The sequence below is a fragment of the Colius striatus genome, chromosome 3, assembly GCF_028858725.1.
Source record: "Colius striatus isolate bColStr4 chromosome 3, bColStr4.1.hap1, whole genome shotgun sequence".
Taxonomy (NCBI): domain Eukaryota; kingdom Metazoa; phylum Chordata; class Aves; order Coliiformes; family Coliidae; genus Colius; species Colius striatus.
The window spans coordinates 36,605,763-36,632,636 of record NC_084761.1 but is presented as its reverse complement, the minus strand read 5'-3'; the positions used below and the strand labels follow the sequence as shown (position 1 = coordinate 36,632,636).

The window sequence follows — 26,874 nt, the reverse complement described above, 5'->3', positions numbered from 1 at the left end:
CAAATCCTGCACCTAGGAGGCCTGAAATAACTACAGCATTTAAGTGCCTTAGCCAAAGCATAGTGAAAGGCTTCAGACAGTGCTGCTATTTAATATTCATGCTAATATCACAAGTCTTTTCTTCCTTTTAGTACCTATGCCTGCTTATGGAACTGGCAGTTAATACTTAACCATCTTTATTCAGTATCTCAGAAATTACTCTCAAGTATCTATAAGTGGCGATATTTCTGATGTGAATCAGCACAATTGAATTGGCTAGAATGGCCCTCTTACTTGAGGAGTTTTAAGCACATTGAAAGGAAAGCTTTTAGGGTCACTCCGGGCCATTTAAGGTATCTTAGCTGACTTGGCTCTCACCTGTTTTGCAACACTCACTTTTTCTCTTTACTTTTCAACTGTGTGGTGCAGCTCAGGACATCTGTATCTTAAAGTACCAAAATGTTCTTCTGCCACAATTGTCTGATAGTAGGTGACACCTTGTTGAAGTCACTCAATGGAACTTGAAACAGAAGAAGAGTAAGACTTGATATAATGCTATCAGTCTCATTATGATTTTTTTTTCGCTTACATCTTTGATTGCTTTCTTCTTGCAGAATGAGTAACTTTATACAATTGTCTTAAGTTTTTTTAACCTTTTGTCTGAAAGCTTGTTGGGGGCAACTTTGACTTGGAAATGAACTTTATCATCCAAGAAGGAGAGGGCATCACCTGCATGGTAGACTTGCTGGACAAGTGTGATGTTACCTGCCAGGCTGAGGTGTGGAGCATGTTTACAGCAATCTTGAAAAAGAGTATACGCAATCTACAAGCATGTACGGAAGTGGGGCTCGTTGAACAAGTGCTCAAGAGGATTAGTAGAGCTGACAACATGATTGCAGGTACAACTTCACCCAGTGTCTGACTCAAACTGTAGTCCTTTTATGTAAAAATCTAAAGGAAACATTTAATAACTGATAGAAAGTTGACACTTCATTTTATTAAGCAATTATATTGTTTTTCTTTTCCTTTTCAGATCTTTTAGTGGATATGCTGGGTGTGTTGGCTAGCTATAACTTGACGGTTCGAGAGCTAAAGTTATTCTTCAGCAAGCTTCAAGGAGAAAAAGGGAGATGGGTAAAAGAAACAACAAAACTGAAACTGATTATGTAGTATTGTTTATATTTTTCCTAATGTTCACAAGTTAAAAGACTTTTTGAAAATCTTTATAATAAAGAAATTTTTAAATGTACAAAGAAATACGGGATGCTTTCTGATATTATATCAATGAATCCTTTTTACTCACAAGCAATTAAGGTACAGAGAATGGAACAGTGATGAAACTGAATTTCCTCCTGTATCTATGGCCTGGATTGGTCATTTTGAAGTCCTTTGAATAATCTGGTGGCTTTAAGCAATTAGTTTTATTAACGCTTGCATTTTTGTAATTCCAATAATATGAAATTAAAGAAAAAAAAGATTAAAATGTTTTTTGAAGAAAAAAGAGAGGAATAAATGAAAAAGTCAACATAGGCAGTTCAGTTTGTTCCTATTTTCATGTTATTCTTTACCTGGAGCTTGAAAAAAAAATCTAGTTAGGAAAATGAGAATCTGTGGCAGAAATTGAAATGAAGGAAATAAGCTCCAGCTGAAAAATATCATGTGTTTTCTTCTGTTCCTGTGTGAACTGGAAAAAGAGAAAGTCCCCTGTTCCTTCCCTAAAATAAAAATTTATATATGTTGTAGAGGCCAGGAGATAAAATTTTCTTTACCACAAAGTTATTTTATTGCTGGAATTGTGAACTATTTTAACAATCATTTTACTGGCTTTAAATTTTAATTCAGCTCCTGTTATCTCTAAATAGTCTGCCTAGTGTGGAGAAAAGGTAGGGCAGTGTCTTTGTTGACTGCAAACAGTTTTTAAATGAATATAAAAGCCAGTATGCACAAATAATATAGCAAATTTTAAAAGACTCTTTGAAATATATAAATTTGGAGATCTTAACTTCCTCAAATAAAAATACTCTAAACTTAATAGTTGGTTTAAACTTAATAATTGAACTTACAGAGTCTGTTTAATTGTAGATCAATTAAAGTTCTCTGTAACATTAACTTTTTCATTTCCTGTCTCTCTGCTATTTACATTTAATTTCCTTTCTTTATTAAAGACTAAATATAGAGGAAAGGAAAAGAAAAACGCCACAGTTGCATTGCAAAGGAGTTGCACAACTCTATAAATCTTAAAATCAGCAATGCTGTAAAGATTGTAAAGATGCAAAGTGTTTGGCTACAGCACAAATTACCTAGTTGAATTCTTAAATGCTGAAGACATCTAAGCAGTTCTTAGTGTTTCTTTCTTGAATTTAATTCAGATTCATGAAACACCGTTTGTCTGATTATAATTTTGGTAAATTTGAAATATTGTAATGGATTGTGTAGTGCTTAGTTTTCACAGGGTAGAGAGTTACAAGAGGGGAAAAAAGGCACTTTCAGGAAAAGATTAGAAGTGTAAAATCATAGATTAAAAATAATCTTACTGGAAAGTAATTGATTAATAAAAGAAAATATCCTGTCTCTGTGACTAGTATTTACCCTCTTTCTCTTGTTGTGTACTCATGTTATTGATTTGGAGTTTAGAGTTGCTGAGTATTACAGCAAAATCAATAAAAATTAGGGTGGTGACGGGGAAGTGTTAAGTATTCACACTAACTAAGCACTCAGTTTAGGTGCTCTAAACTACCCTTAAGACTTGAGTCTTTCTTCATGGACCTCAGTGAAGGGATATATATGTAACTGAAACCACTTTAGTATATGACTGTAGTCCTAATGACAATAATCCTCTCTGCTGATCCTCCCTCTCCCTTTTGCTAGGTATTCCCCATCTCCCTTATGCTGGCACAGGTTTCATGCAGCCATGGTCCAAAACTGCTGTAACTGAAAATTGGTTTGCATTTGTATTAATTTAGTTTTCAACCAGATTTGTTAATTTTCTTTAGCTCCCTGCACATCCACACAGACGATAGAGCTGATGGGAATGAATAGGCACAGGGAGGAAACAACATTCAGAGTCAGTTTAGTTTGTGCTGGATGAAAGCGACACTGGTCTTTAACTCCTTAATTTAGTTACCCAAATAATTGTATTTCAGTCCACTTACTGCATATTGTGTGAAGATATCCATGACACTCTGTTAGTATTGTTTCTTGAAAATATAACTGAATCACGTGCAGAGCTTTAAAATGTGTCAAAATTCATTTTTTGCCTGTATAATATTTCTTTTTCTTGCAGGTCTGTTTTGTTTATTTACAAGTGTAATAATTTTCTTTGTCAGCCACCACATGCTGGGAAGTTATTGTCTATGTTAAAACACATGCCTCAGAAGTATGGACCTGATGCCTTCTTCAACTTTCCAGGAAAAAGTGCTGCAGTACGTAGATATTTTAAGTCTCTTGTTTGTTCATTTGTTGTTTTATTATAGCCATTGATTATTTTCATTTGTGGTGTACTTTAGTCTCATTTGTCATTGTCATAGATGTAGAGTCTTAACCGAGTATTTTTTTTCTGCCTGACACCAACATTATGCCTAAATAAATCATGCTTATAATAACTGTGTATTGTCACTGTAGAAGGACAAATACTGTTACATAAAGAATGGATATAAATGAGGCTTTAAAAAATTATTTGCAGACTGGTTTGGTTAAATCTTATTGCAAGGAGAAAGTGCTTGCTTTTCTATCTCATGTTTCTTTGGGAGTGGTGTTTGTGTTTGGTATCCAGTATGTGCAAAAGTGGCTTTGTGGTGAGTTGACATTGGCTGGACACCAGCTACCCATCAAACTGCTCTATCATGCTCCTCCTCAGCTGGACATGAAGAGAAAAATATAACAAAAGATTTGTGGATTGAGATGAGGACAGGGGATCAGTCACCAGTTACCATCGCAAGCAAAACAGACTTGACATGAGGAATTGGATTTATTACCAATCAAATCAAAGTAGGGTAATGAGAAACAAAAATATTAAAACACCTTACCCCCACCTCTCTCTCCTTCCTGGGCTCAACTTCCCTCCTAACTTAGAATCATAGAATCGTTTCATCTGAAAGAGACCTTTAAGATCATCGAGTCCAGCCTTTGTCCCAGCCCTGTCAACCACTAGACATTTCCCTAAGTGCAACATCCAACTGGCTCTTAAACACCTCAAGGGACAGTGACTCCACCACCTCCCTGGGCAGCCCATTCCAATGCCTGACAATCCTTTCAGTGAAGAAGTTCCTCCTAATATCAAGACTGAACTTCCCCTGGTGCAACTTGAGGCCATTTCCTCTTGTTCTATTGCTTGTTACTAGGGAGAATAGACCGACTCCTGCCTTGCTACAATTTCCTTTCAGGTAGTTGTAGAGAGCAATAAGGTCTCCCTTGAGCCTTCTTTTCTCCAGGCTAAACAGCCCCAGATGCCTCAGCTCTTCCTCATATGAGATGTACTCCAAATTCTTTAATAGATGGTAGCCCTTCTCTGGATTCTCTCCAGCACCTCCATGTCCTTCTTGTAGATGGAAGCCCCAAACTGGACACAGTATTTGAGGTGCATCCTCAACCAAAGCCAAGAACAGGGGAATGTCAGTTCCCTCCTGTTCCCGATACAGGCCAGGATGCTGTTGCCCTTCTTGGCTACCTGGACACACTGCTGGCTCATGTTCAGCTGTCTGTCAAACAACACTCCCAGGTGCCCTCTCTGCCTGGCAGCTTTCCAGCCACTCTTCCCCAAGCCTGTAGCACTGCTGGGAGTTGTGGCCCAAGTGCAGGGCCTGGCACTTGGCCTAGGCCCAGCCATCCATCCTATCTAGATCTCTCTGTAAAGCTTCCCAACCCTCAAGCAGATCAACACTTCCACCCAGCTTGGTGTCATCTGCAGACTTACTAAGAGTGCACTCTATGCCCTCATCCAGATCCTTAATAAAGATATTAAACAGGAGTGGCCCCAGTTCTTAGCCCTGCGGTATACCACTCATGACTGGCTGTGAACTGGATTTAACTGCGAGTTGTCTTACAGCATGTGGGGATGGCCTATTCCAGGGCCTTTTAAGATTTCCTTCTTAAAAAGTGCCCCGCCTCCTAACATCTCTGTGGATGGAGGACTTAATAATTTCATGGTCACGTGAAATTCTCTATCTCCTCCTCCTGAGTGGCTTAGGGGAACGAGAAATGGGGGTTGCATTCTGCTCATTTGGTCTTTGCTGCTCCCTTTTCCTCACACTCTTCCCCTGCTCCACCGTGAGGTTCCACTCATCAGAGATTTCTACAAACTGCTCCAGCATGGGGCGCTTTAATGTGGTGCAGATTGCTCCAGTGTGCACCATCCAAGTCCTACCAGCAAACCTGCTGTAGCCTGAGCTCCTCTTCACGGGTCCATAGATCTTGCCAAGAGTCCTCCAGTGTAGGATTCCCACAGGCCTTCTTCACAGCCTCCTTTAGGTGCATCCACCCGCTCTTAAGTGGAGTCCTCCACAGGCTGCAGGTGTATCTCTGCTCCACCATGGCCTCCATGGTGCAGGGACAGGGCCTGCCTTACCGTGAGCTGTATCATGGGCTGCAGGGGATCCTCTGTGCTGGCACCTGGAGCACCACCTCCCCTCCTTCTTCCCTGACCTTGATGTCTGCAAAGTTGCTGCTCTCACATTCTCATTCCTCTCTTCCATTTGCTGTTGCACAGCGTTTTTTTTCCACCTTTGTAAATATTTTGTCCCAGAGGTGCTACCAACATTGTTGATTGGCAGTTTTGGCCAGCAGCAGGTCTGTCTTGAAACCGACTGGCATTAGCTCTCTTGGACATGGGAGAACCTTCTGACATCTTCTCACAGAAGCCACCTCTGTATCTCACCCAGCTACCAAAACTTTGCCATGCAAACCCAATATAGCCTTACATCTAGAAGTCTTTGTTAGTGAAATACAAAGGGTTGAACTAGAAGTGGCCATACCTGTGCAATTTTTTAGTTATTTTAAGGACCAGATGATGTGAATAATATATATTGCATGTAAAAATTCTCTGAGAAAATGTGAGTCCTAGACATGTGTAGTTTAAATAATGCTACAAGAGAATTAACTTCAACAATGATTAGGTTTTTTTGTAATTGTTAGGTAACTGATTAATTTTTTAAGTTCTGGGGTGTTCACTTGCAAAAGAATTTGTAACTAAATAGGTAGTTGGAAACATTGTGCAACATCTTCTGTAGGAATTTAAGTACATCAACACCTTTGCTCTTTAAATGGTAGGATGAAATAGCATGTTCAAAATTTCATGCTTAATATAGAATAAGATTTATCAGATTACTCTTTCCAGTTTTCTTCACATAAACCTATTACCTTTCTGCCTCAGTGGCTTGAGATTAAATTTCACTAACTTGATGATATAATGAATTTTTTTGGAATGAAAACTTCAGACTGAATAATGCAGACTACTACAAAAATGCTTCTGCAGTTATATGTTTGTCACATGCAACAGAACTTGATAGGCCTGTTTTTGTTCCTTTTGGCTATTTATGTACTGGTTTTGTGTTTAAGTTCTAATAATTGTGTTGAGTGCTTGAACCGAATGTGATATTGGGATGCCTCGACAATCTTAACGTGAGAATTCTTGTATCTGTTTAATTGGAAAATTCTCAGAAATGAAATATTTAATATAATTGCTCTAAGATCTGTTGTGTTTTAGACCAAATAGTAGTGCTACCAGTTCCCAAAAGATAGGCTCGAAGACATGCAGACTGATTAGTTATCTGGTATGGGGAAGGATTTATAGCATTTTGTTTGGACAAGGATAGCTGAATGGAGAGTGGGAGCATCATAAAGAGTCTGGAAACACTCACCTTTGATTATTTAATTTTTTTTTGTTGTTCATTGGTATTGATCATCTGGACAGCATCTTTGATCAAAGGTTATGACAGTCTTAGTTGAAATGTGTATTGCAAATCTGTGTGGCAAAAACAGTGGAACATTTAAAACGTTAAAAAATCCCAACCAAACAAAAAAACCTACACAGTAAAAACTAAATGTTTGAAACAGTCTGGCCATGTGATTCATAGTGTAAGAGCTTCTGATGTTTGATGTGAGGATTTTGGCTTTCTTTTAAGGGAATTTATAGGTCATAGGCTAACTGGAAGGCTACTAGACATGAGTTTCAAGAGAGAAAAGAACCTGTTAAATGACATGTGTATGATTCTGTTTTTGTGGGCAGCTTATTTTCATAATCATTTTTTTTTCCTGGATACCAGCACCATGTGAAAATGAGATTATAAATCTGATTATTCTATCAGGTTACCAGAAAACCAAATCAACTTGAATTTGCATTTTGAGACACTTCTTTTTCTGTCAGTCTTCCAATAAAGCATTTAATTTTTTAAAGTGTAGGTTAGTATTAATAAACTTTCTTGAGATATAAAGACCAATTTAAAAAGACTTAGTTTCATTCAATATTTAACAATGGAGTACAAAAACCACAGAAGTTCAGACAGGTTTTTTTTTGTACAGAGAAACTGTGCACATTTGTAGGCTATATCAGTATACATTTGCAGTATGTGTCTTAACCTATATACTCTTACTGTTGCAATGTTGATCTTTCTGCATGAATAACTTTATGCTTTCTTTAGGCTATTGCCTTACCTCCTATAGCCAAGTGGCCATACCAGAATGGATTTACTTTTCACACTTGGCTAAGAATGGATCCTGTAAATAATATCAATGTGGATAAGGATAAGCCTTATTTATATTGGTGAGTATTATGTAAAACCATATTTCTGATGTTCAGTTTCTATTCAGTGTTCAATGATTTCTGCTTCCATCTGGCCATGTGCTGATTTTGTTCTAATTTGTTAGTTTTCGAACAAACAAAGGACTGGGTTATTCTGCTCACTTTGTTGGAGGCTGCTTGATTGTAACGTCCATAAAATCAAAGGGCAAAGGTTTCCAGCATTGTGTGAAATTTGATTTCAAACCGCAAAAGGTGAGTAAAACTCATAAAATCTTTCAAGCAAGTTTCATGAATTTAAAAATGTAGCCTATGGAGACTGTTACAGCTATTGATTAAGCTTGTCTGTCTGTAGAATAGTTACAGTGGATTGAGCAAACAAAATTTGCATCCTGAATTCTTATTTATCTTTAATTAGGAAATTAAAAGAAAGAATTAGAAAGTGCAATTTACCAAAAGTCTTATGAATTTGTGAGACGTATATGTGTTCTCTAAGAACTCTGAGTACATATACACAGCTTGAAAATTAAAAGGCAGGAGATTTTTAAATTTTTATTTATTTTTCTGTTTATACTGTGTTTTCTTCCACTTCCAGGCATTATCTTCTTTTCCTAAGGGGTTTTACTAAAGCTCTCCCTTTATGCCATTGCTTACTTAATGTGGACAAATGTATGTTTTTAAGTGTAAGAATTAAAGCATGCACTGATTTTATTACTGCCGTTCAAGGCTTGCTTGCTTGTGAAATTGTATTATGCTGTGCTGGAAATTTTTCCTTGTTCAATTAGATATTTTGATAATGTTTCTGGAGAAACTGGTGTAAACATTTTGTGGGAGAACAGGCCTCCTCAGGAATTTCTTATCAGTAATCCCTTGCTGTAAATATGGATTCTGTTTGTGATAATTTGACATGCACAGCCTTTGAAAATCTTTAGTCTGGAGCCATCCTTGCTCTTTGATATGACAACATTTGCAGTAGTCCATCATGCAAAGAGGAACCTGATTTAGAACTTATTTACACAGTGGTTTCAGTTTAAGTTCGATTCAGCATTGTGATGATTTTTTGAGTTCTAAGCTGTAAATGTCTTTTAAGTTTCTGTGTCTACTTTTTGTGGAAAAAATGGCATCTTATGCTTTGACACAGCTATGCAAGAAAACTCACCAATGACCTAATCTTGTCTACTTAGATTAAAATGGAAAGATTTATTTTAATTCACATAAATAGTTCAATTTGTTATACTATGTCCCCCTTTAATGCTTAAACTACTTTAAGTGTCTATGGAATTGTGTCAATTGTTTTCTTATCATTTAGTGGTATATGGTTACTATAGTGCACATCTATAACCGCTGGAAGAATAGTGAGCTTCGATGTTATGTGAATGGGGAACTGGCATCTTATGGAGAAATAACATGGTTTGTCAACACCAGTGATGTAAGTAATTACTGTATACTACTGTCTGTAGTTGATCATCTTGATGGATTAAATAGATATCTTTTACCAATTTAGTAATAAACTTCCCCCATTTTATGTGCTTTTAAGAAAATTTTGAAATAAAATTATTAAACTTTTGGCAGAGGAGTAGATTCTGCTGTTACACATCTCAGAACATTTGTTTCTGATGAAGGCCATGAAATGCTTATTTATGTTAGAATAATATTCCCTGATAATATGCATATTATTTCCATAATTTGTTTGTGTAACATAGGTTAAATCCTGTTACTGGGTCATTCTGTGATTCTATTTCATTTGCAGACATTTGACAAATGTTTCCTGGGTTCTTCAGAAACAGCAGATGCCAATCGAGTGTTTTGTGGGCAAATGACATCCGTTTACCTTTTTAGTGAGGCTCTCAATGCTGCTCAGATATTTGCCATTTATCAGCTTGGTCTGGGATATAAGGTATCTTAGAACTGAGTGTAAAGTTTGTAAAGTTTAAGACTCATTATTGTGGGTTTTAAGAAGGTTATGATACCTCCATGTCTTTTTAAAAATGTTCTTACTTTGTAATATGTTTTATTAAACAATTCCATGTTTCTTCTATAAGCTTATGCATCTCCTCACAAACTACAAATAAATTAATTCAATTCTTTCATTTCCTATGAAAAAAAAACTATTCCTGTTTGCTCCTGCAAATTTCCATGTTGGTGAGTGGGAGAGGGACCACACCACTGTTGTCTCTGACTAGGTTAATTTTTATACTGAGGCTGGAAACTTTAGGTCAGGTATGATGTATTTGTTTTAGAAAAGTAGCTGTAAAGTTGATTGTGCTATTAAGTTGTTTTAATGTGTGACGTTAGTGCTGAAGATTAGTTTTGTTGCAATGATTTACTATTTCTTTTGTCATAGCCTGAGGGGCACTAATTGAAGACTGCTTTTCCCTAGCGACTGTACGAACATAGGCTAAAAATGATGATTCTTATCCTATCTGTTTCTCAGTTATTAGTTCCTTCTGAGTGAACATTGCTGACTGTCATTCTGTTTCCTAGCTAACGTATTTCTTTTAGATTAGGCCCATTTGGCAATGTCACTCTTTGGGGTCAAAAAGAGTCTGCAGTTTTAATTCTGTAAAACTGACTTTGAGTCAATGTTCTTACGAGACTTTTTCATTCTGAAGTACTGCTAAATTGAAGAAATGACGTTTTACTCACTTTTTGGCAATAGTTGTCTTCTGAACTGTATTCTCAATGTGTGTAATCCAATTTTTTTCTTTTTCCTTTCTCAACCCTATTCCCCAATCCAGGGAACATTCAAATTCAAGGCAGAAAGTGATCTCTTCCTTGATGAACATCACAAATTGTTACTATATGATGGCAAACTATCCAGTGCTATTGCTTTTATGTACAATCCAAGGGCTACAGATGCACAGCTGTGTCTAGAGTCATCCCCTAAGGATAACCCTTCTATTTTTGTTCACTCACCACATGCCCTCATGCTGCAGGTATGTTTCATTGATTTCTGTTTGAAAATCTAAAAATCAAGCTTTTTGGGGATTTGGACAAGATAGGGAACTACTGATAAGTTGTTTTGGTACCTCCCTTGTACCTCCCTTGCACAACAATCCTAATAAAAAGTTTCTTTTGTCAAAGTTACAAGCTAAAAAATGTTAGTATTACAAAGACTGTGTTAGCTTTTCCAAACAATCCTTCTCTCTCATTTCTGACGTGTTTAGTCCGCTATAGATATTGCTTCTCTCCTATCCTTTGCCCTATTATGATACCCTTTTTTACCTTATACTTTGAATGCCTTAATATTTTAATTTGTCAGAAGATTTTCACCTGTTCTGTTCTGGAGTTTCTCTACTACTAAAGACTTGATTTAGAATTTGCAAGCCACATCGTATATATTGATCTGGATCTACACTGTAGACTGTATCTAAAGGAGTAGTTCAGACAGACTTGGCATTTAGTGTGGCTGTGGCAGCTAGTCTGTACTTCTTGCTGTTTCTTTTTATTTTGGTAATAATGCAAATTTTATATTGAAGAAATGTCAAACAATTTTTAAGAAACTTTTAAACAGTTTTTGAAGGAGATTTAAATATTTCTTAATTCTTCTTTGTCAGGATGTGAAAGCAGTCTTAACGCATTCTATCCAAAGTGCCCTGCACTCCATTGGAGGAGTGCAGGTACTTTTCCCTCTCTTTGCACAGCTAGACTATAGGCAATATTCATCAGACCACGTTGACACAACTGTTTGGTGAGTGCACATACTTAATGTGTTTTTTTGTTTAAGTAAAGGAAATTATCTCTTGCTTTATTAAGTACCAGAGTAGTTTAAATTGTGTTGTGCAACAATTAATTATGTCTAAAATCAAGAAGATGTCCTTGTTACAGGCAGAACTTCAGGTGACATGCATGTTGGTCCAAATTTTGTATGAAAGTTCACACAGAACCAAAATATATATCTGTCTTCTACTTCACACTTTATTTGGTGTAACAAAATTACAGACAATTCCCTTGAGCTTATTCATTCCTTTGATTTTTTTTGGTTTTTTTGTTTTTTGTTTGTTTTGTTTTGTTTTTTTTTTACTTCAGACTTTTTGGAAGACGCTGTTATTCAGTGTTACTGCCACATCTTTCCTCTGGTTTTGGCTCTATTTCAATTTAGCCTAACTATTGAACATCCACGCACAGAAATTGGTGCTCCAAAGTTGCAGTAGTAGTAATAGCATAGGAGTTGTTTTTTAGAATTCTGGTGTAGATTGCTCTGCTTCACTGCAGTTATAATTTCATGGCTGTTTAAAGATGATCTACATCCATATTATTGCTAAGAAAGAGTGGTCACAATGTTCTTTCAGCCCATTTGTAAACTACCAAGCTTCTCTTGAGCTGACCTAGACTTGGGCATCTATGTGATGAGTCAGGGGTTTGATTCAGTTGCAAACTACTCTGGTGATAGACGGGTTTTCAGCTGGCTATGGTCTTGATTTCTAGGCACTAGTGCTGTGACACAAGTGGAAGGGTGTGAAGATTCCTTCTTTCAGCCATAGAGCTGAATTAGCTTGAATCCGTAGTACAGATGTGTCTAGAAAACTGTTTCCAATAGCTGCTCACCTGAAAGAAGTAGAAAATTGAATGGTATTTATTACCCATCTTGCAGAAGTTTGTAAGCAAACTGAAGCAGAGAGAAGCACAGGCTTAACTGTTCCCTTCCTGCAAGAATATATTTTCAAGAAGAACTTTGTTATGACATGATTTTCTCAAAATCCAGATTTTCAAGTTAGAAATACAAGAAGTTAGAGATTAAAAAATTTAGTTTTGCTTTTTGCTTTAAAAATCTTGATTTGAGCGTCTATATAACACAGTAAATATATCTCTGTGCTGTGTAATGGAATTGTTATTTTGAAATACTTTCTGTCTCATTGTAACCCTTTAAAGTGGTGTTCTTTACTAAAACATTTTATTTTTCAGTTCTACTTTATTGGCATTCATCATGGAGTTGTTGAAGAACTCCATTGCTATGCAAGAACAGATGCTTTCCTGTAAGGGCTTCCTTGTGATAGGACATAGCCTAGAAAAGGTGAAGCAAATCTTTCATGATGTCTTACATTAATGTTGATTTTTTTTAAAGATAAATAGTTTTCCTAGGTTCTTGCAGGGCTCTTCCTTAAGCAAATCTTCTTTTACAGTCTTCCAAAGCCCATGTTACCCGAGCTGTACTAGAACTTTGCCTTGCCTTTTCAAAGTACCTGAGCAACTTGCACAATGGGGTGCCCTTGCTGAAGCAGCTGTGTGATCATATTCTCCTTAATCCTGCAATATGGATTCATATCCCAGCACAGGTAAAAATGCTTATTCTTATGAATAAGAAATCTTATGGTGTATTGATTTCGGAGTGTTGAGACTAAGCCTGGACCCTGTAGGTTCTGGTTCTCCAGCAGAAATCATATAGGAAGTATTTTCAGACTCTGCTTTTCTGAATGTAGCTGTCAGATTTTGCAGACATCTGAGTTTTTCCTGAGTAGTGTGGACCAACTTAAAAAAAACCACAGTGCTCTACAGTTTTAGAAATAAAATGAAATTTTTCATCAGTTTGCAAGGGTTTTAAGAGCTTTGTGACTGAGTTGTGCAGAGAAAAATCTATTTCTCTAAGACATTTTAATAGATAAACTCTAAGAATGCAGTTGTCTGTTGTTCTGCATTTTGCTGTAATGATTTTTTGATCTCCTGACTGGATGTTTTAGGTTCAGCTGACCCTGTACACTTACTTGTCTACTGAGTTCATTGGCACTGTTAACATATATGGTGCAATCCGACGAGTTGGGACAGTCCTTTTGGTCATGCATACCCTAAAGTATTATTACTGGGTAGTGAATCCTCAGGATCGCAGTGGTATAACTCCCAAAGGCATAGGTATGTATTTATTTCTACTCTTACAAGCTCATGTTTGTTTTCAGAAAATGTATACGATGTATAGAATAGAACTGTAAATATTCCAGAAGTACTTTTATTTTAGTGGAGTTGGGTTCACTGTAACAGTTCAAACACTGTGCTTATGTCCATATTACTGAAAGCTTTTTTCACAGTCTAATGGAAACTTTCTTCAGAATTCATATCCTCTGTCATCAAAGATCTATATAAATTAATACTAAATAGGACTGATCAGAGAAATGGTAGCGTTTTAGAAGTGCAGAGCCATGCCTGGGAATGTGGTCTCTATGTGGAGTTTGTTCAAGACCTGGACAGTCTTGAAGTGCTTATAAGATCTCTTGATAATAGCAAGATAGCTGAGAACAAGCATACACAGTCTATCTGACAGGCTTAGGGACCTGAACTTATTGGAAAACTGCTTAATAAGCATGCTTAATCCAAGCAGTGAACTCATGGAGAAAGAAGTAACAAGGAATTTGGAGTGAGTGTTTGGTAGTTGCTTTCAACATGGAATACAGAACAAGAATACTGATCCTTAGAAAAAAGCGAAGGGAATAGCTGCATGACTGAGCAATCCAGTACTGCAAAAGGAACTGGGAGAAGTAAAATATGCACCAGCATTGTGTAAATATGTGCAGATGGAAGTGGTATGGATAAGGCAATTAATGCTGTTGGGAAACATGACTTTACAACTCTTCTAATTGTTGTTCTCTGTTTTATGGGATTGGGTACACAGCCTTGGCAAGGGGAGAATAACTTGCATCTCTTCTCTCACCTGTAATGAAGAAATGTCCTGGAATTTCAGGGAGAAGCACATGTTGAAAGCTAGATATACTGGGAGTGTGTGCTTCTTAGATGTGCCCGATTTCTTGACACCAACTTCTCAATATCAACAACCCTTCCTGTTAGAGGGTTGCAAAGATTTTTTTTTGTAGTATTTTACATTCTATAAGTTGCAAAGCATGTGTGTTTTCTTCTTTATAGTGTAGACTTGGATTTAATTTTCTGAACTGAATTTTTGAGTCTGATGCAAGTATATGTGTAGGATAGTCTTACTAATACATTTTAAGGGCTTAGTTTGACTAGACCAGTCTATATTAAAAGTGACTATTCTTAAACCAAATATGCCTCTGGGCCTGTACTGTATAAAACCAGACTCACATGGTCACTTACATTCGCTAGTACGTTTGCTTTTTCCTGACATTCAAGATAACTGTGAACCTAGGAGCAAATGTAAAAACTATCCCTAGAAATGAGTTTGCAGCAGTTTGTTTGCTTTCTGTGTGAGAGCTTTTATGTGACTTTGACATTCAGTTGCACCTTTCCTGTCCTGGGAACTACTCAATGTTTGATTGAATGTTTCAGTGAAAGTCTGCTTTACACAGGAATGACAAAAGCAAGTCCTTTTGACTTTGAGTTAACAAAATAAATAATGACTTTGAAGATATTCTTTATATATGATACTGTAAGATTAATTTTTGTTGTAGATATAGTCAAAGTGTAGTAGTGGCTGTTGTGGTTTGGCCCAGCTAGCACAGCAGCACCATGACAGTCTTTCGCTCGGTGCCCCCATTCAACCCCACCCTCCTTAGGATGGCAGAGGCCCCAGTGAAATGGGAGTAAAAAGATAAGCAAGGTTGTTGTGGACTGAGACAAGGGCAGGGAGGGCTCGCTGCCAATTACGTTTCCTGGCAAAACCGACTCCAGTATTCGACTTAGAGAGGAAAGCAGGAAAGTTTATTCTACAAGAAACCGAACTGAATAAAAGCAAAAAGGGAGCAGGATGATGAGAAGATTACACCCAGCACTTTAAGATCTCTGTCTCCCGTCCCTCCTTTCTTCCTGGGCTCAGCTCACTGCTCCCGATATCTCTACCTCCTCTCCCCTCAATGGCTCAGGGAGGCAGGGAATGGGGGATGTGGTCAGTCTCTCACAGATGGGATCTGCTGCTTCTGTCTTCTCAGATGAGGACGACTCCTGGCATTCTTCCCTTGCTCCAACATGGGGTTCTTCCCCAAGGACACAGTCCTTAACAAACTTCTCTGGTGTGGATTGTTCCCAACAGCTGCGGGTTCTGCCGATACAGGGTCCCTCACACGAGACTCAGTCCTTAGTAAATATCTCTGGTGTGGATTCTTTGCCATGGTTGCAGTTACAGGGTCCCTCTCTCAGGACAAGGCCTCTTCTGGGCATAAGTTTAATGAGCTGCTTTGTCATGGGTTCCTCCCCACAGTTACAGCTGTGGATATTGGGTCCCTTCCTCGGGACATGACCTGCTCTGGCCATAGTGATAAAGGGTCCCTCCTTTGGGACATGGCCTCTTCCAGTCATAGTTTTAAAGAAGAAAATCGCTACCTCTGGCTCAGTGTCTGTAGTGAAGTGATTGGATCCCTCCCATGGGACATGGCCTCCTCCAGCCATAGTCACTGTCCCTGGCTCGAGGCCTTTAATGAAGTGAATCGCTGGCCCTGGTCCTGGGTCATCTTTATCAAAATGAGTCTCTACCGCTGATGTGGGGTCTTTAAAGAAATGAAAGTAAATCTCAGCTTCACCAGTTCTCTCTGTAGAATGCAGGGGAGTCTCTGCTCCAGCACACCTCCTTCTCTCATCCCTCACTGACCTTGGAGTCTGCATGGTTGTTTCTCTCACTGTTGCTACTCCTTGCACCACCACCAGCCAGAAGAAGAAGAAGGGGCAGAGAAGAAGGAAGAAGATGGAGGAAGATGGAGGAAAACACCTCCTCTTCCGACTTCTTCTTATAAAGTGATCATGGAGGCGTCTAATTGGCTAATCCCCAGAAGTAGGTCTGACTCAGAGCTGGGGAGAGTTGTGAGCAACTTCTTCCAGGACCCATCTTTAGAGCCCCTTCCCCCTTACCAGAAAAGGCTATCATGTCAAACCATGACAGTGGCATGTTGTTCTTCCTTTGAGCTTTGGCAGAAGAACTTAAAAACAATTATAAACTGCAAAACTTTGAAACCTGGAAATTCACATAAAGTTCTTGTATCAGTCTTATTCCTTTCATGGAGTTGGTTCATAGACATTGCAAGGATGTGGTAAAATCATGAAAAGAATTTAGAAAACTGTTTAATAAAATCCTTAGTATAACCTTACTGGTTGGGCATTTTGATAATAGTGATAAAATTTATGACTGTTTTGTAGTCTGAAATGGAAGAGACGATTTAGAGTTGTGTCGTCTTCAACTGGAATATGCTTTGTATTTCTCTATCTGAAAATGCATAGTGTGCTAATAACAATTTGCGTTTTATATATCTACTTCATTTGTAGATGGACCACGACCTACTCAAAGAGAGATTTTATCTCTGCGAGCTTTCTTGTTGATGTTTGTTAAACAGCTAGTGATGAAGGTAGGATAACTTTAAATTATGTTAGGATAACTAACTAAGAAGTGCTCTTTAATGCAACCTTTTGCCTAAGCGTGTTGAATTTTGTAAACATAAGTAAATGGAGAGACCATGTGAGGTGCATCTTTTTGTTATGGTTCTTGATACAGGCAACAGTGCTAAAGATTCACTTTTCTCACTTTTAAGTGAATCTTTTTTTTTTTTTTTCAAAAGTGGAGCTGTTAAATCACTAATTTAGAAATGGTTATTACTGGGGAAATTTGATGCCTTTTTTTTCTCTTGAACAAGAACAGTATCACCTATATAAAAAATGCTTAACGACTAAAGAGCAACATTTTATGTTATATGCTGTGGGACAGAGGAGGATAAGATTCTGTCAGTGTTTCACAACTCTTTGTAGGCATGGGAGAAATATTGAAATTCAGCAGTTCTACTGCTTATAGATTATTCATAACTCTTTCTTGTTGTAAGCTCTGATTACTCTCTTCTCTCTTTTTTGTAGAATGATTTTCCCATGTTTGAATCTAGCTTCTTTTTCCTCTCTTATGTGTTGGTAAGAGGCCAGTATGCTCTTTGTGCTGCTACCCTTAGCCCTAGCAGCATGAAGGAGTACCTGCCCGAAGAGTTCTGCCCTTAACTCTCATGTTCTTTCTTTAAATTGGATTTTCTACAGTATCAGGGACAATTTAGATGTCAAATTCTAAAAGTTTTTTGTTAAATGTTAGCTTCATTTTTATTTACTTAAAAAAAAAATTCCGTCAGATTTCTAACTTGGACAGTTTGGGATAGATTTTCACAAGGACAGTAAAGAGCATGTCCACCATAAAAGGTTGATTCTTCTGTAATTTTTTTTATTTGTACACAGTAGTGCAAAATCTTTTTAGAAATGAGAGATTCACTTTAAAAAATAAAAGTCCTAGAAATAAGGAAACTTCCTTTTCCCTGCCTTCGTCCTGTTCTTAGAAACTGTTGGGTTTTGTTTTATTTTTACTAAAAAGACCTCAAGGCATAATCCTGAAGTGGATGCCATATCTGATTTAAATTTCTGCAAAGTTGATAGCAACTGAAGTATTCTTTAGTGGAAAAGAAGCAAACTCAGCTGTAGGCATGGCTAACAGGCTTTAAATTAAATATCCAGGTCTACTTTTTAATCCTCTGCCATTTTAATTTAGTTCTTCTATTAATAGGAAGTTTTCTGTTCAAATTGTCTATATCAGTTAACATGTGCTACTCTTAACAATTTCATGTAGTGCATTGCTACCTAGCTTGTTGGAGTTGTCTTAACTTTTATAACCATCACTGTGTATTATTTGGGCAGGGAAAAAACTACCTTCCAACTGTTAAACTATTATAGTACCAAGTGAAAATTAATTTGTCTTGTTTGCCTTGCTCTATATATAACCATTGCTTGTAAGAATGCTGTTTTGAGAACAATACTTTTGTACTTAAAGGATGACAGTTAAAACCTGATTGTTTTTAAAGGACTGTGGAATAAAAGAAGATGAATTGCAGTCTATCCTCAATTATCTACTCACTATACATGAGGTAATGTTTAATTTGGGGGATATGTGGACGAGAGGTCAACTACTTCTGTGTGTGACCACTAAATATTTGAGTATTTTCAAATATTACCTTCTTTATGCCACAAGATGGCTCTATAGAGGAAGCAGCAAACGTTGTCTAACTCTTTAGTGTAGTGTGCTGATTTGCCAGTATTCTTGCAGTGATTTAAGCACTATGTTCCATGTGAGATTGAAGTTCATTAAGTCAGTAACTCAAAATGGTTTCTTATGTTGTTCCACAAACTGATTTACCAAGCAGAAAAACAGATGGTGAGACTGACTTTAAAAAACAGACAAAATCTTGTTTTATGCTGCCTAAGTAATATTTCTTGTTTTGTTTTTCTCTCATTTTTATTTTGCTTCTTAAATAAAGCAATAAAATTGAAAACATGCATTAAAAATAAAGATGTATGTTAATGGCATCTAAGAGAAGCATATAAACTTAATTGGGAGAAAATGTTGGTTACCACTGATACATCTGCATCTTCATATTTTAGCACCAGGAAAAGGCACTTTATGCCAGATGCAACATCAAAGACAAGGGAAATGGGGACATAAATCTAACCGATCTCATCTCTGTAAGGGTGCTTGAAATGGGTAAAATAAGGAATTAATTGAACTTCAAGCAGTATGGATTTTCTTCTTTCTTTGTTTACACCTATATTTTCCTTTTATTCTCTGTCCTGGTTGCTATTACTTTGTAGTATCATGGGTCAAACAATTTAAATCTATATGGAGACATAAAAAATAAGGTTCTTGGTAACATGTAAAAAAAAATAGCAGAAGCTTTTATATAACCTTCAGATGAGGAGGTAATAACTATCTTAGCAGTTTGCATAGTCAAGTCTAAAAGATCTATGAATACTGAATCCTATAGATTTAGGTATCTAGTTGTAAGTTTAGAAAAACATCAACAACAGTGAAAAAAATCAGTTTTGTCCTAGGGCTCATTCATCAACGATAGCATCTGTAATGTGAACTAATTATATTAGGTGAACACAGTTTTTCAGGGTATGTAAAACTTGTTTTTTAGCAGTGAAAGAGTGAGAATTGGAAAGTATATTTTGTGTAAAGGAAGCTTTTAGTAAGCTTTCATTTTAATACCACAAAGAATGGGAGAAGACAGTTGTATTTTGCTACTGTGTAGATTATTTTTAGTTATAATTAACTTGGAGCTAATGAATAAACTGTAGTTTAGAGTGCTTTAGACTAATAGTAATGGAAAACTTTACAGAACAGCTTGAATTACCTGTTTTAAATGTCTGTGATGGTTGGTGGTATTTTTTTTCCTGTCATAAACATTTGTTAGTAGAGATTTTACATTAAACACCACTTTGTGCACCAGAAAATGTGCAGCATTTTATTTCTAGCTCCTGAGCAGTGAAAGAGGGGCAAGTATTCATGCAAACAGATGAGGATGTGTGTAGACGGAAATAGAGTAGTCCAATAGTCAATTCCCTGTCAAGACTAACATGCCAGGCACATGTGTATCACTTTTCACTGTAAAAAATAATGGGGATTTTTGGTAATATTTCTCCTTCACTTGCCTTCCAGATCCTGGCCTAATTGTTTTGTTCTCAGTTTGCTATTACTCTTCAGATAATTTTGAATTGTTTTTTCGAGTTCTTTTAACCAAAACAGTGTTCTAGTGTACATGCATTTTTATTTCAAATTTGTAACTTTTATCCAACAGGACGACAATCTAATGGATGTCTTGCAGTTGCTTGTTGCTCTGATGTCAGAGCATCCCAGTTCTATGATCCCTGCTTTTGATCAGAGGAATGGATTACAGTAAGTTTGAGTTTTGTAAGTGGTCAAAATGAAATATTTTGACCATACTGTTGCTTGCTAGAATTTTGATGAAATTTGAAAGATCCTTGTCAATGTACATGTTGCAGTCTTAGACTCTTTATCCTGGGAGATTTTGGTGCCCAAGTGTCTTTTCACAAGAGATGATGTTGGATTTATTATCAAAGAGGTATTTTGCTTTAATGTTTCCAAGCTGTCAGTCACCCTTAAACAAGTAGTGATCAGTTTGAGTTAGTTTATACATTAATGATAAGTCTTCGTCTACTAGAGCTTTGTCTTTAGTCTCCCATTGATGCATATGTTTTAGAACTGAAAGTGAGCAGAGAAAAAATGGTTCAGTTTGTTGGTTTGTTTTTTTTTTTTTTTAAATATGTAAAGCACTATGGGGCTTTTACAGATTCCAAAGAAAGACAATGAAAAACTTCGTCCCTGTTCAGGTGAGGGAGCACTGGAATGGACTGCCCAGATGGGTTGTGGAGTCTCCTCTGGAGACATTCAAAACCCACCTGGACGAGTTCCTGTGTGACTTGATCTAGGTGGTCCTGTTCTGGCAGGGAAGTTGGACTACATAATCTTTTGAGGTCACTTCCAGTCCTTGCTCCAAAAGTTGCTGTATATATTTCAACTACTTTAGGAAGGCTTATGTTTTCTACATTTAGGGTCGTCTACAAGCTTTTAGCATCACAAAGTGAAGGCATCAGAGTGCAAGCTCTAAAAGTGATGGGATATTTCTTAAAGCATCTCGCTCCAAAGTAAGTACTGGTTTAAGTCTTAAAACAACCCTTCCCCCTAAAAAGAAGGAAAACAAATAGGTTGTGACACATACATGCCATACCTTATTTTGTGTGTGTATATGCACTCATGTTTGCATGTAAAGTAAAAAAAAGACATATTGGAGGTTAATCACTAAATATATGTCACTGAATAGGTGCTACCGTGCTTCAACTACCATTGAATGTGTTTGTCATTTATAGATTTTTAATGTGACAGAATTACTTGTTATTGGCAAATAGTGTCCAGATATTATCACTTCCTTACTAAGTTCATTTAATACTTACTTGCAGTATGGCTACCTGCTGTTTAAAGTGGTCTTTTTCCGTAATTCCAATGAAATTGGTAGCAAGAATTAGACTGGTGTGATTGAGCCCTATGTTACTGAGAACTAGGTTTAATATGTCTCAAGTTGATTACAGTAGTAGATAACCATGGAAAACAAACACAATAGTTACATTTTTGAGTGAAATGAAGACAAATATGCCCTTTGCTAAGTGTTTATCAAGAAACTCCTGAGAATGTGTTTCAGCTTTTTGGGCCCATGGGTGAGATGACTACATTTGGGGAAGGAAGTTAGCTGTCTTCTGTTTGTCTTCAGGGAATGACTTATCCTTTTGGAATTTGCTTTGCCCTTTTCCTTAACCATAAGTGAAAGACTTAAGGAAAAAAAAGAAAAATGTATTTCCAGTGATTTCATATTCCTTGTGGCACACTTTTAAACTTTTTTTTCCCCTTAAAGCAAGTTGAATATATGAGTTTATTTTATCTTTCTGTACTATTTTAGGAGAAAAGCTGAAGTCATGCTTGGACATGGATTGTTCTCTTTGTTGACTGAAAGGCTGATGCTTCAGACAAGCTTAATCACCATGACCACATACAATGTCCTATTTGAGGTAGTAATATACTGTAGTTAAGACCCAATCTTCATAATTACTTGTAAGACATTGTTAGAAAATTGCTTACATATTTTCACTGATATGTTCCAGATGACATTAAACCTTAGTGTGATGCAGCTGAGTGCTTTTTTTTTGCAAAGCTCACTACTTGTAGGGATTTTTTTTTTCACCCTTAACATGGTTATGCTCACTATGAACAATTCTAGATAATGAATAACTTGAACGTCTCAAGCAGACTGATATATTTATATATATATATGTATGCATATATGTGTGGAATTTTATTATAGGAATGATCTTGCCGTCGTTTTGATTGTTTTAGTTAGATTTAAATTCTTTTCCAGAGTGTTTAAAATAACAATGTGCACTTAAGAGAAAGCAGAAAAAAAAGATAAAATTTTAGGAGTGGGATGAAATAAATTACCAAAACAGGCAAGTGAGTTTTTTGGACAAGTTTTGGAACCATAGCGAAATAATATTGCTGTATGATGGATATATCCAACTATTTTTCAATAAGCTGTCTTTATGAACATTGATGTGACATCTTCTTCTTTCTTGCTAGATTCTGACTGAACAGATTTGCACTCAAGTGATACATAAACAACATCCTGACACAGATTCATCAGTGAAGATACAAAATCCTCGTAAGAATGATACTCATTTCTAAGTGCTACCATAAGAAAGTCTGCTCTAAAAAGAACCAAAACACGAGAAAGCCTATTAGTTACATCTACCAGTCTTCATTCTGATCTCATTTTTACACCATCTCTCACACAAAGGGAAAGATAATGTGTTGGAGTTATTTAGGAAACACATCTCTATAGCTTTTTGAAAGATGTTTTATGTTTCTGTGTATGTAGCTCATAACTCACTTTTTGTCTGTGCAGCCATGTTGTGAAATAGTTTTTCAAGTATTGCATGCACAGGATACTTTAATGCATGTTAAGGTTCCTGCAAAATTCTGCTTGCATTATTTAGTGATGTCAGACTAAATTACCTGAAATGTGGAAACAGCCTTCATCTTAAATTACATTTGGTTTGACAGTGCTGAATGGAAAGTGGGTGAAATGTGTCTGCTCACTGTTTTGGTTAGCTTGATTTTTGGGAAATATCTTGATACGAAACTTTAGATGTCTTTTGAACTAAGAGAAAATACCGATCTCCTTTTCCCGAATTATATGCAATATTAATGTGCTCTGTATATAATACAATGGGCTTATAATAGCTCTGGGAGTTCATTTTTTTCTTGAAAAACAGGAGATTTTTCACTTTCATAGCTGCTTTGTCGTTAAATGTAGGTCATAGTTTTAGGTTTACTTCATGTGGCAAGTGGGGGAAGAGAAAGGGAAGCAAAGCAGATAGAGAGGAAAGAATTCTGGTTTCAGTGCGAAATTTACCTTCTAGTAAATCTGTATAAAGCAAAGAGATATGATGAGATTTCTGTTACTTTTTCAAGATTTTTGAGGTTGGCAGTCACTGCTGTGGTTAATACGGATTATTTGTAGTGTGCAATGTGAGTATAGAATTATTTCGGTCTGGTAGGAAGAATAACTTCTAGAATACCTTTCAAGATCAGTGCTAATATTATCAAATAAGGAACTGTTTTTTCAAAGAAATGGTACAAGGCGAACTGAAATTCTCACAGTGACTGTATTCAAATTTCACCTTAATTTATTAATAAAGTTTTGATTTTTTTTTTTAAGTAACAAGAACAGTGACTGCCTCACTGCTTCAGAAACTGGAATGCCCCCCAATTTTGACTATATCCTAGAAGTATAGAAAACGTAATGCTCATAAGACATGAAAATTTATATCAAGGAGGTTGTATCCCCTTTTTAAAACATTCTTTGAAAATTCAATATTATTGAGGTACAAAAAAATCTGTGTATTTTTTTTCTCATACTGATGTTGTAATAAATCCATTGTATTATGTGGAGTTCCTTAGAAGAAGGTTCTGACAGATTCTGATAGCTTGTCATTTGTCATTGCAGTAACATTTGTGTTTCCTAAACCTGATAATTAGAGAAAAAAATCAGAATAATTTAACTTTGAGTCCATTTTCTTCAACTATGGACTTGCAAATCCCCTTGATGGAGTCCAGGTTTGAAAAGTCTTGGAAGAAGGGATAGGATACTCAAATAGGATGTTAGAAAACTTTTTAATGTAGGGTCACTTTTGTTTTAGAAGCAATATTGGAAGATGTCCTGTGTTTTATGCTCTGCTTAGTGCTAATATTTTGCTGCTCATGAACTGTTTTACAGAGATTTTGAAGGTTATTGCAATCCTGCTACGTAATTCTCCACAGTGTCCAGAAACTCTGGAGGTTCGTCGAGCCTTTCTCTCAGATATGATTAAACTTTTCAATAACAGCAGAGAAAATAGGAGGTAAGGTAGCTTGCTATATGCACATGTATACAAAGTAAGTAACAAGATCTCCTAGTAAATTAGGAGGACTTGTTAAGCAGATACAGCTCCATTGCTATTCAGCAAATTCTGTGCTCTAGTATTTTCTCTTCAATATGCAAAATGAGAGAAGATTGCACATAGGCAATTGTTTTAAACATTGAATTTCTGAGTTACCTGATGTGTATTTTTAAGTTGTGTTTTGAAATTGGATTTTTTTATATTTTGCAGGAGTTTGTTGCAGTGCTCTGTCTGGCAGGAGTGGATGCTTTCCCTTTGCTGTTTTAATCCAAAGACTTCTGAGGAACACAAGATAACCGAGATGGTGTATACTGTATTTCGAATTTTGCTTTACCATGCAATCAAATATGAGTGGGGTGGCTGGCGTGTTTGGGTGGATACACTGTCAATCACACATTCAAAGGTGAGTGTTTGAAATGGTTGGGAGATTTGGTTACGCTGTGTAACTAGATTTAGAACCTTAAAGTACTGTGTCATACAGTGATAGTCTTGAAGAGACAGAAGTTAAAACCCCAGTGCTTTTATCTGTTACTGGGTGTAGCTTTCCAATATTTGCCAATTAATTTTAATTTTGTTGATTGAACACAAATCTTATGATAGTTTATATTGAAAATGTCACATTTTCAAAAACAAGATGGTAAAATTTCAGGGGCATTTCTGAAAAATTTTAGCACTGGTTTTGCTTTTTAATAATGGCATGAACACAAGGTGGCGCACCGCATCTATTAATAACCAAAAATACCTTGTGGTGTTGTCAAAAGGCTGTAAAACAAACAAATGAAAAGCAAAGAAATCAAAGTTAAGACAGATGCTTCAGCTGTTAAGCTGTCATGGAATAGAGGGTGAGAAAGCAAATCCTTGCCATGTGATTGAGACTATTACCATTATTATTCTTCTGATTCTTTTTTCTTCTTCTTGTTACAACCAGAATTATGTCATGAAAGTTGTTAGTGGATCTTTGAACAAGACACAGTAGTATAAATTGTAACAGTCCTGCCTTATTCTGAACAAAGGAGTGAGAACAGCGTGGACTTCATAATTATTCTGGTTTATCAGAAGTATTTACTTAAATTATGTATTTCTAAATGTGTGCAACTTAGTGCAAAAATGACATCTGTGAATCGTAAAGATCACTTTGTGATCCTGAGGAATTGTTAGCATTTCTGAGGTCCTTGATTTTGTATAAATTTTTTTCAAAAAGTCAAGTCTGCACACAGCAGGAATACTGTTGTTTTGCAGCTCTGTAAAATACAAGTGTGTGAAATAATATCATTAAGTAGTCACTTAGTTAAATGGAATCCAAATGCAAAGAACCCAGGGCCAGATTTTAATCCTTACAAAGATTCCATTCTATTTGTTGAAATATCCTTAGTCATCTTTTGTGTCAGCTCTGCAATCTTCAGAAATCCTGTTTGCCCTCATTCCCTCAAGATGCAGAGGGCATGGGTGAAGTAGGTTCTACAATAGCAAACTGTAGCCAGCGTAGAGATTGCTAATGTGCTTTTATAGAAACTGGCATAATTTAGAGCATTTGTATGATTGTCTGGAGTTACTGGGGAACTGTCCCTGTGGAAAGATGGAGGGAAGGGTGAAGGAAGACCACCTTCTTACCTCTCTTATAAAGAGATTTGGTGTTCTGAATTTAAAAATTATTGTGCTTATCTTATAAGCTGTAGTTCTATTCTTAGAATCTTTTTATAAGGTAATGTAATGTTGGAGTTCTCATCTAAACGGCTACGTCAAAACAATTATATGGATTTTTGGTCATTATCTTCAGTTATTTAATGTGGATAATAAATGACCTAGACTTCATAGAGGAGAAAACCAAGATTTTATTATGATGCCGTGGACAGACATAAAGAAAAAAACCCTATGGTTTTAGGAAAAGAAAAAAAAAGAGGTATAGATAATGTGGTTTTGTTTTATTTCTTGAAAGACTGTAGGTTTTTGTGCAGTACCACAGTGAATGTGTGGCCTTCACTCTTTGTGATCCATGTTTTTGGTTCCTGGTATACTCACATAATGAGGCATCTTTGATTTCAGAAGTAACTTCCTGTATCAGTTTTCTCAAGTCTAAATTTGTGGGCTTTCTGGTCAATATGTAAGGACTGTTTCTTCCAGTCTGCTTATGAGGAAACTGAACAATTTCAAGGTTAGAAATATGTGAGTATGAGCAGAGCTAACAGCAGAGTGGTAGTGTAAATCTGAAGCAATCATAAGGGAACTCAGATTGTTTGGACACTGGTGCTAATGTTATCCAGTTCCAGAAGCCTCAATTAAAATGATTAAAGAAACCCAGATACTAACTTGACAGTATATGATGATGCAGTGATCAAGGATTTAAAAATTTGATTTTTTCACCTGTATTATGCATTTGTTGTTTAAACTTTTTGATAAATAATACACACAGTTTATACAGCTAGCAGTATAAAGCTAGATGATATTTCATAGTATCAATTAGGATAAAT

At 36.4% G+C, this 26,874-nt stretch overlaps 1 protein-coding gene across 3 annotated transcripts in view; it reads left to right on the top strand.

Moving 5' to 3' along the window:
* The window catches only part of LRBA (LPS responsive beige-like anchor protein), a 406,817-nt gene that overhangs the window by 48,183 nt on the left and 331,760 nt on the right, over nt 1-26,874 (top strand). For all 3 annotated transcript variants that reach the window (XM_061993733.1, XM_061993732.1, XM_061993731.1), the window contains exons 3-22: nt 647-878; nt 1,013-1,113; nt 3,306-3,401; nt 7,614-7,735; nt 7,840-7,966; nt 9,021-9,140; nt 9,462-9,608; nt 10,450-10,647; nt 11,269-11,402; nt 12,617-12,725; nt 12,835-12,987; nt 13,390-13,558; nt 16,865-16,944; nt 18,424-18,486; nt 20,197-20,294; nt 20,972-21,064; nt 21,871-21,979; nt 22,545-22,626; nt 24,244-24,367; nt 24,617-24,809. In XM_061993733.1, the coding sequence (XP_061849717.1) occupies nt 647-878; nt 1,013-1,113; nt 3,306-3,401; nt 7,614-7,735; nt 7,840-7,966; nt 9,021-9,140; nt 9,462-9,608; nt 10,450-10,647; nt 11,269-11,402; nt 12,617-12,725; nt 12,835-12,987; nt 13,390-13,558; nt 16,865-16,944; nt 18,424-18,486; nt 20,197-20,294; nt 20,972-21,064; nt 21,871-21,979; nt 22,545-22,626; nt 24,244-24,367; nt 24,617-24,809 (2,550 nt within the window). The remainder of the gene's footprint in view (nt 1-646; nt 879-1,012; nt 1,114-3,305; nt 3,402-7,613; nt 7,736-7,839; nt 7,967-9,020; nt 9,141-9,461; nt 9,609-10,449; nt 10,648-11,268; nt 11,403-12,616; nt 12,726-12,834; nt 12,988-13,389; nt 13,559-16,864; nt 16,945-18,423; nt 18,487-20,196; nt 20,295-20,971; nt 21,065-21,870; nt 21,980-22,544; nt 22,627-24,243; nt 24,368-24,616; nt 24,810-26,874) is intronic.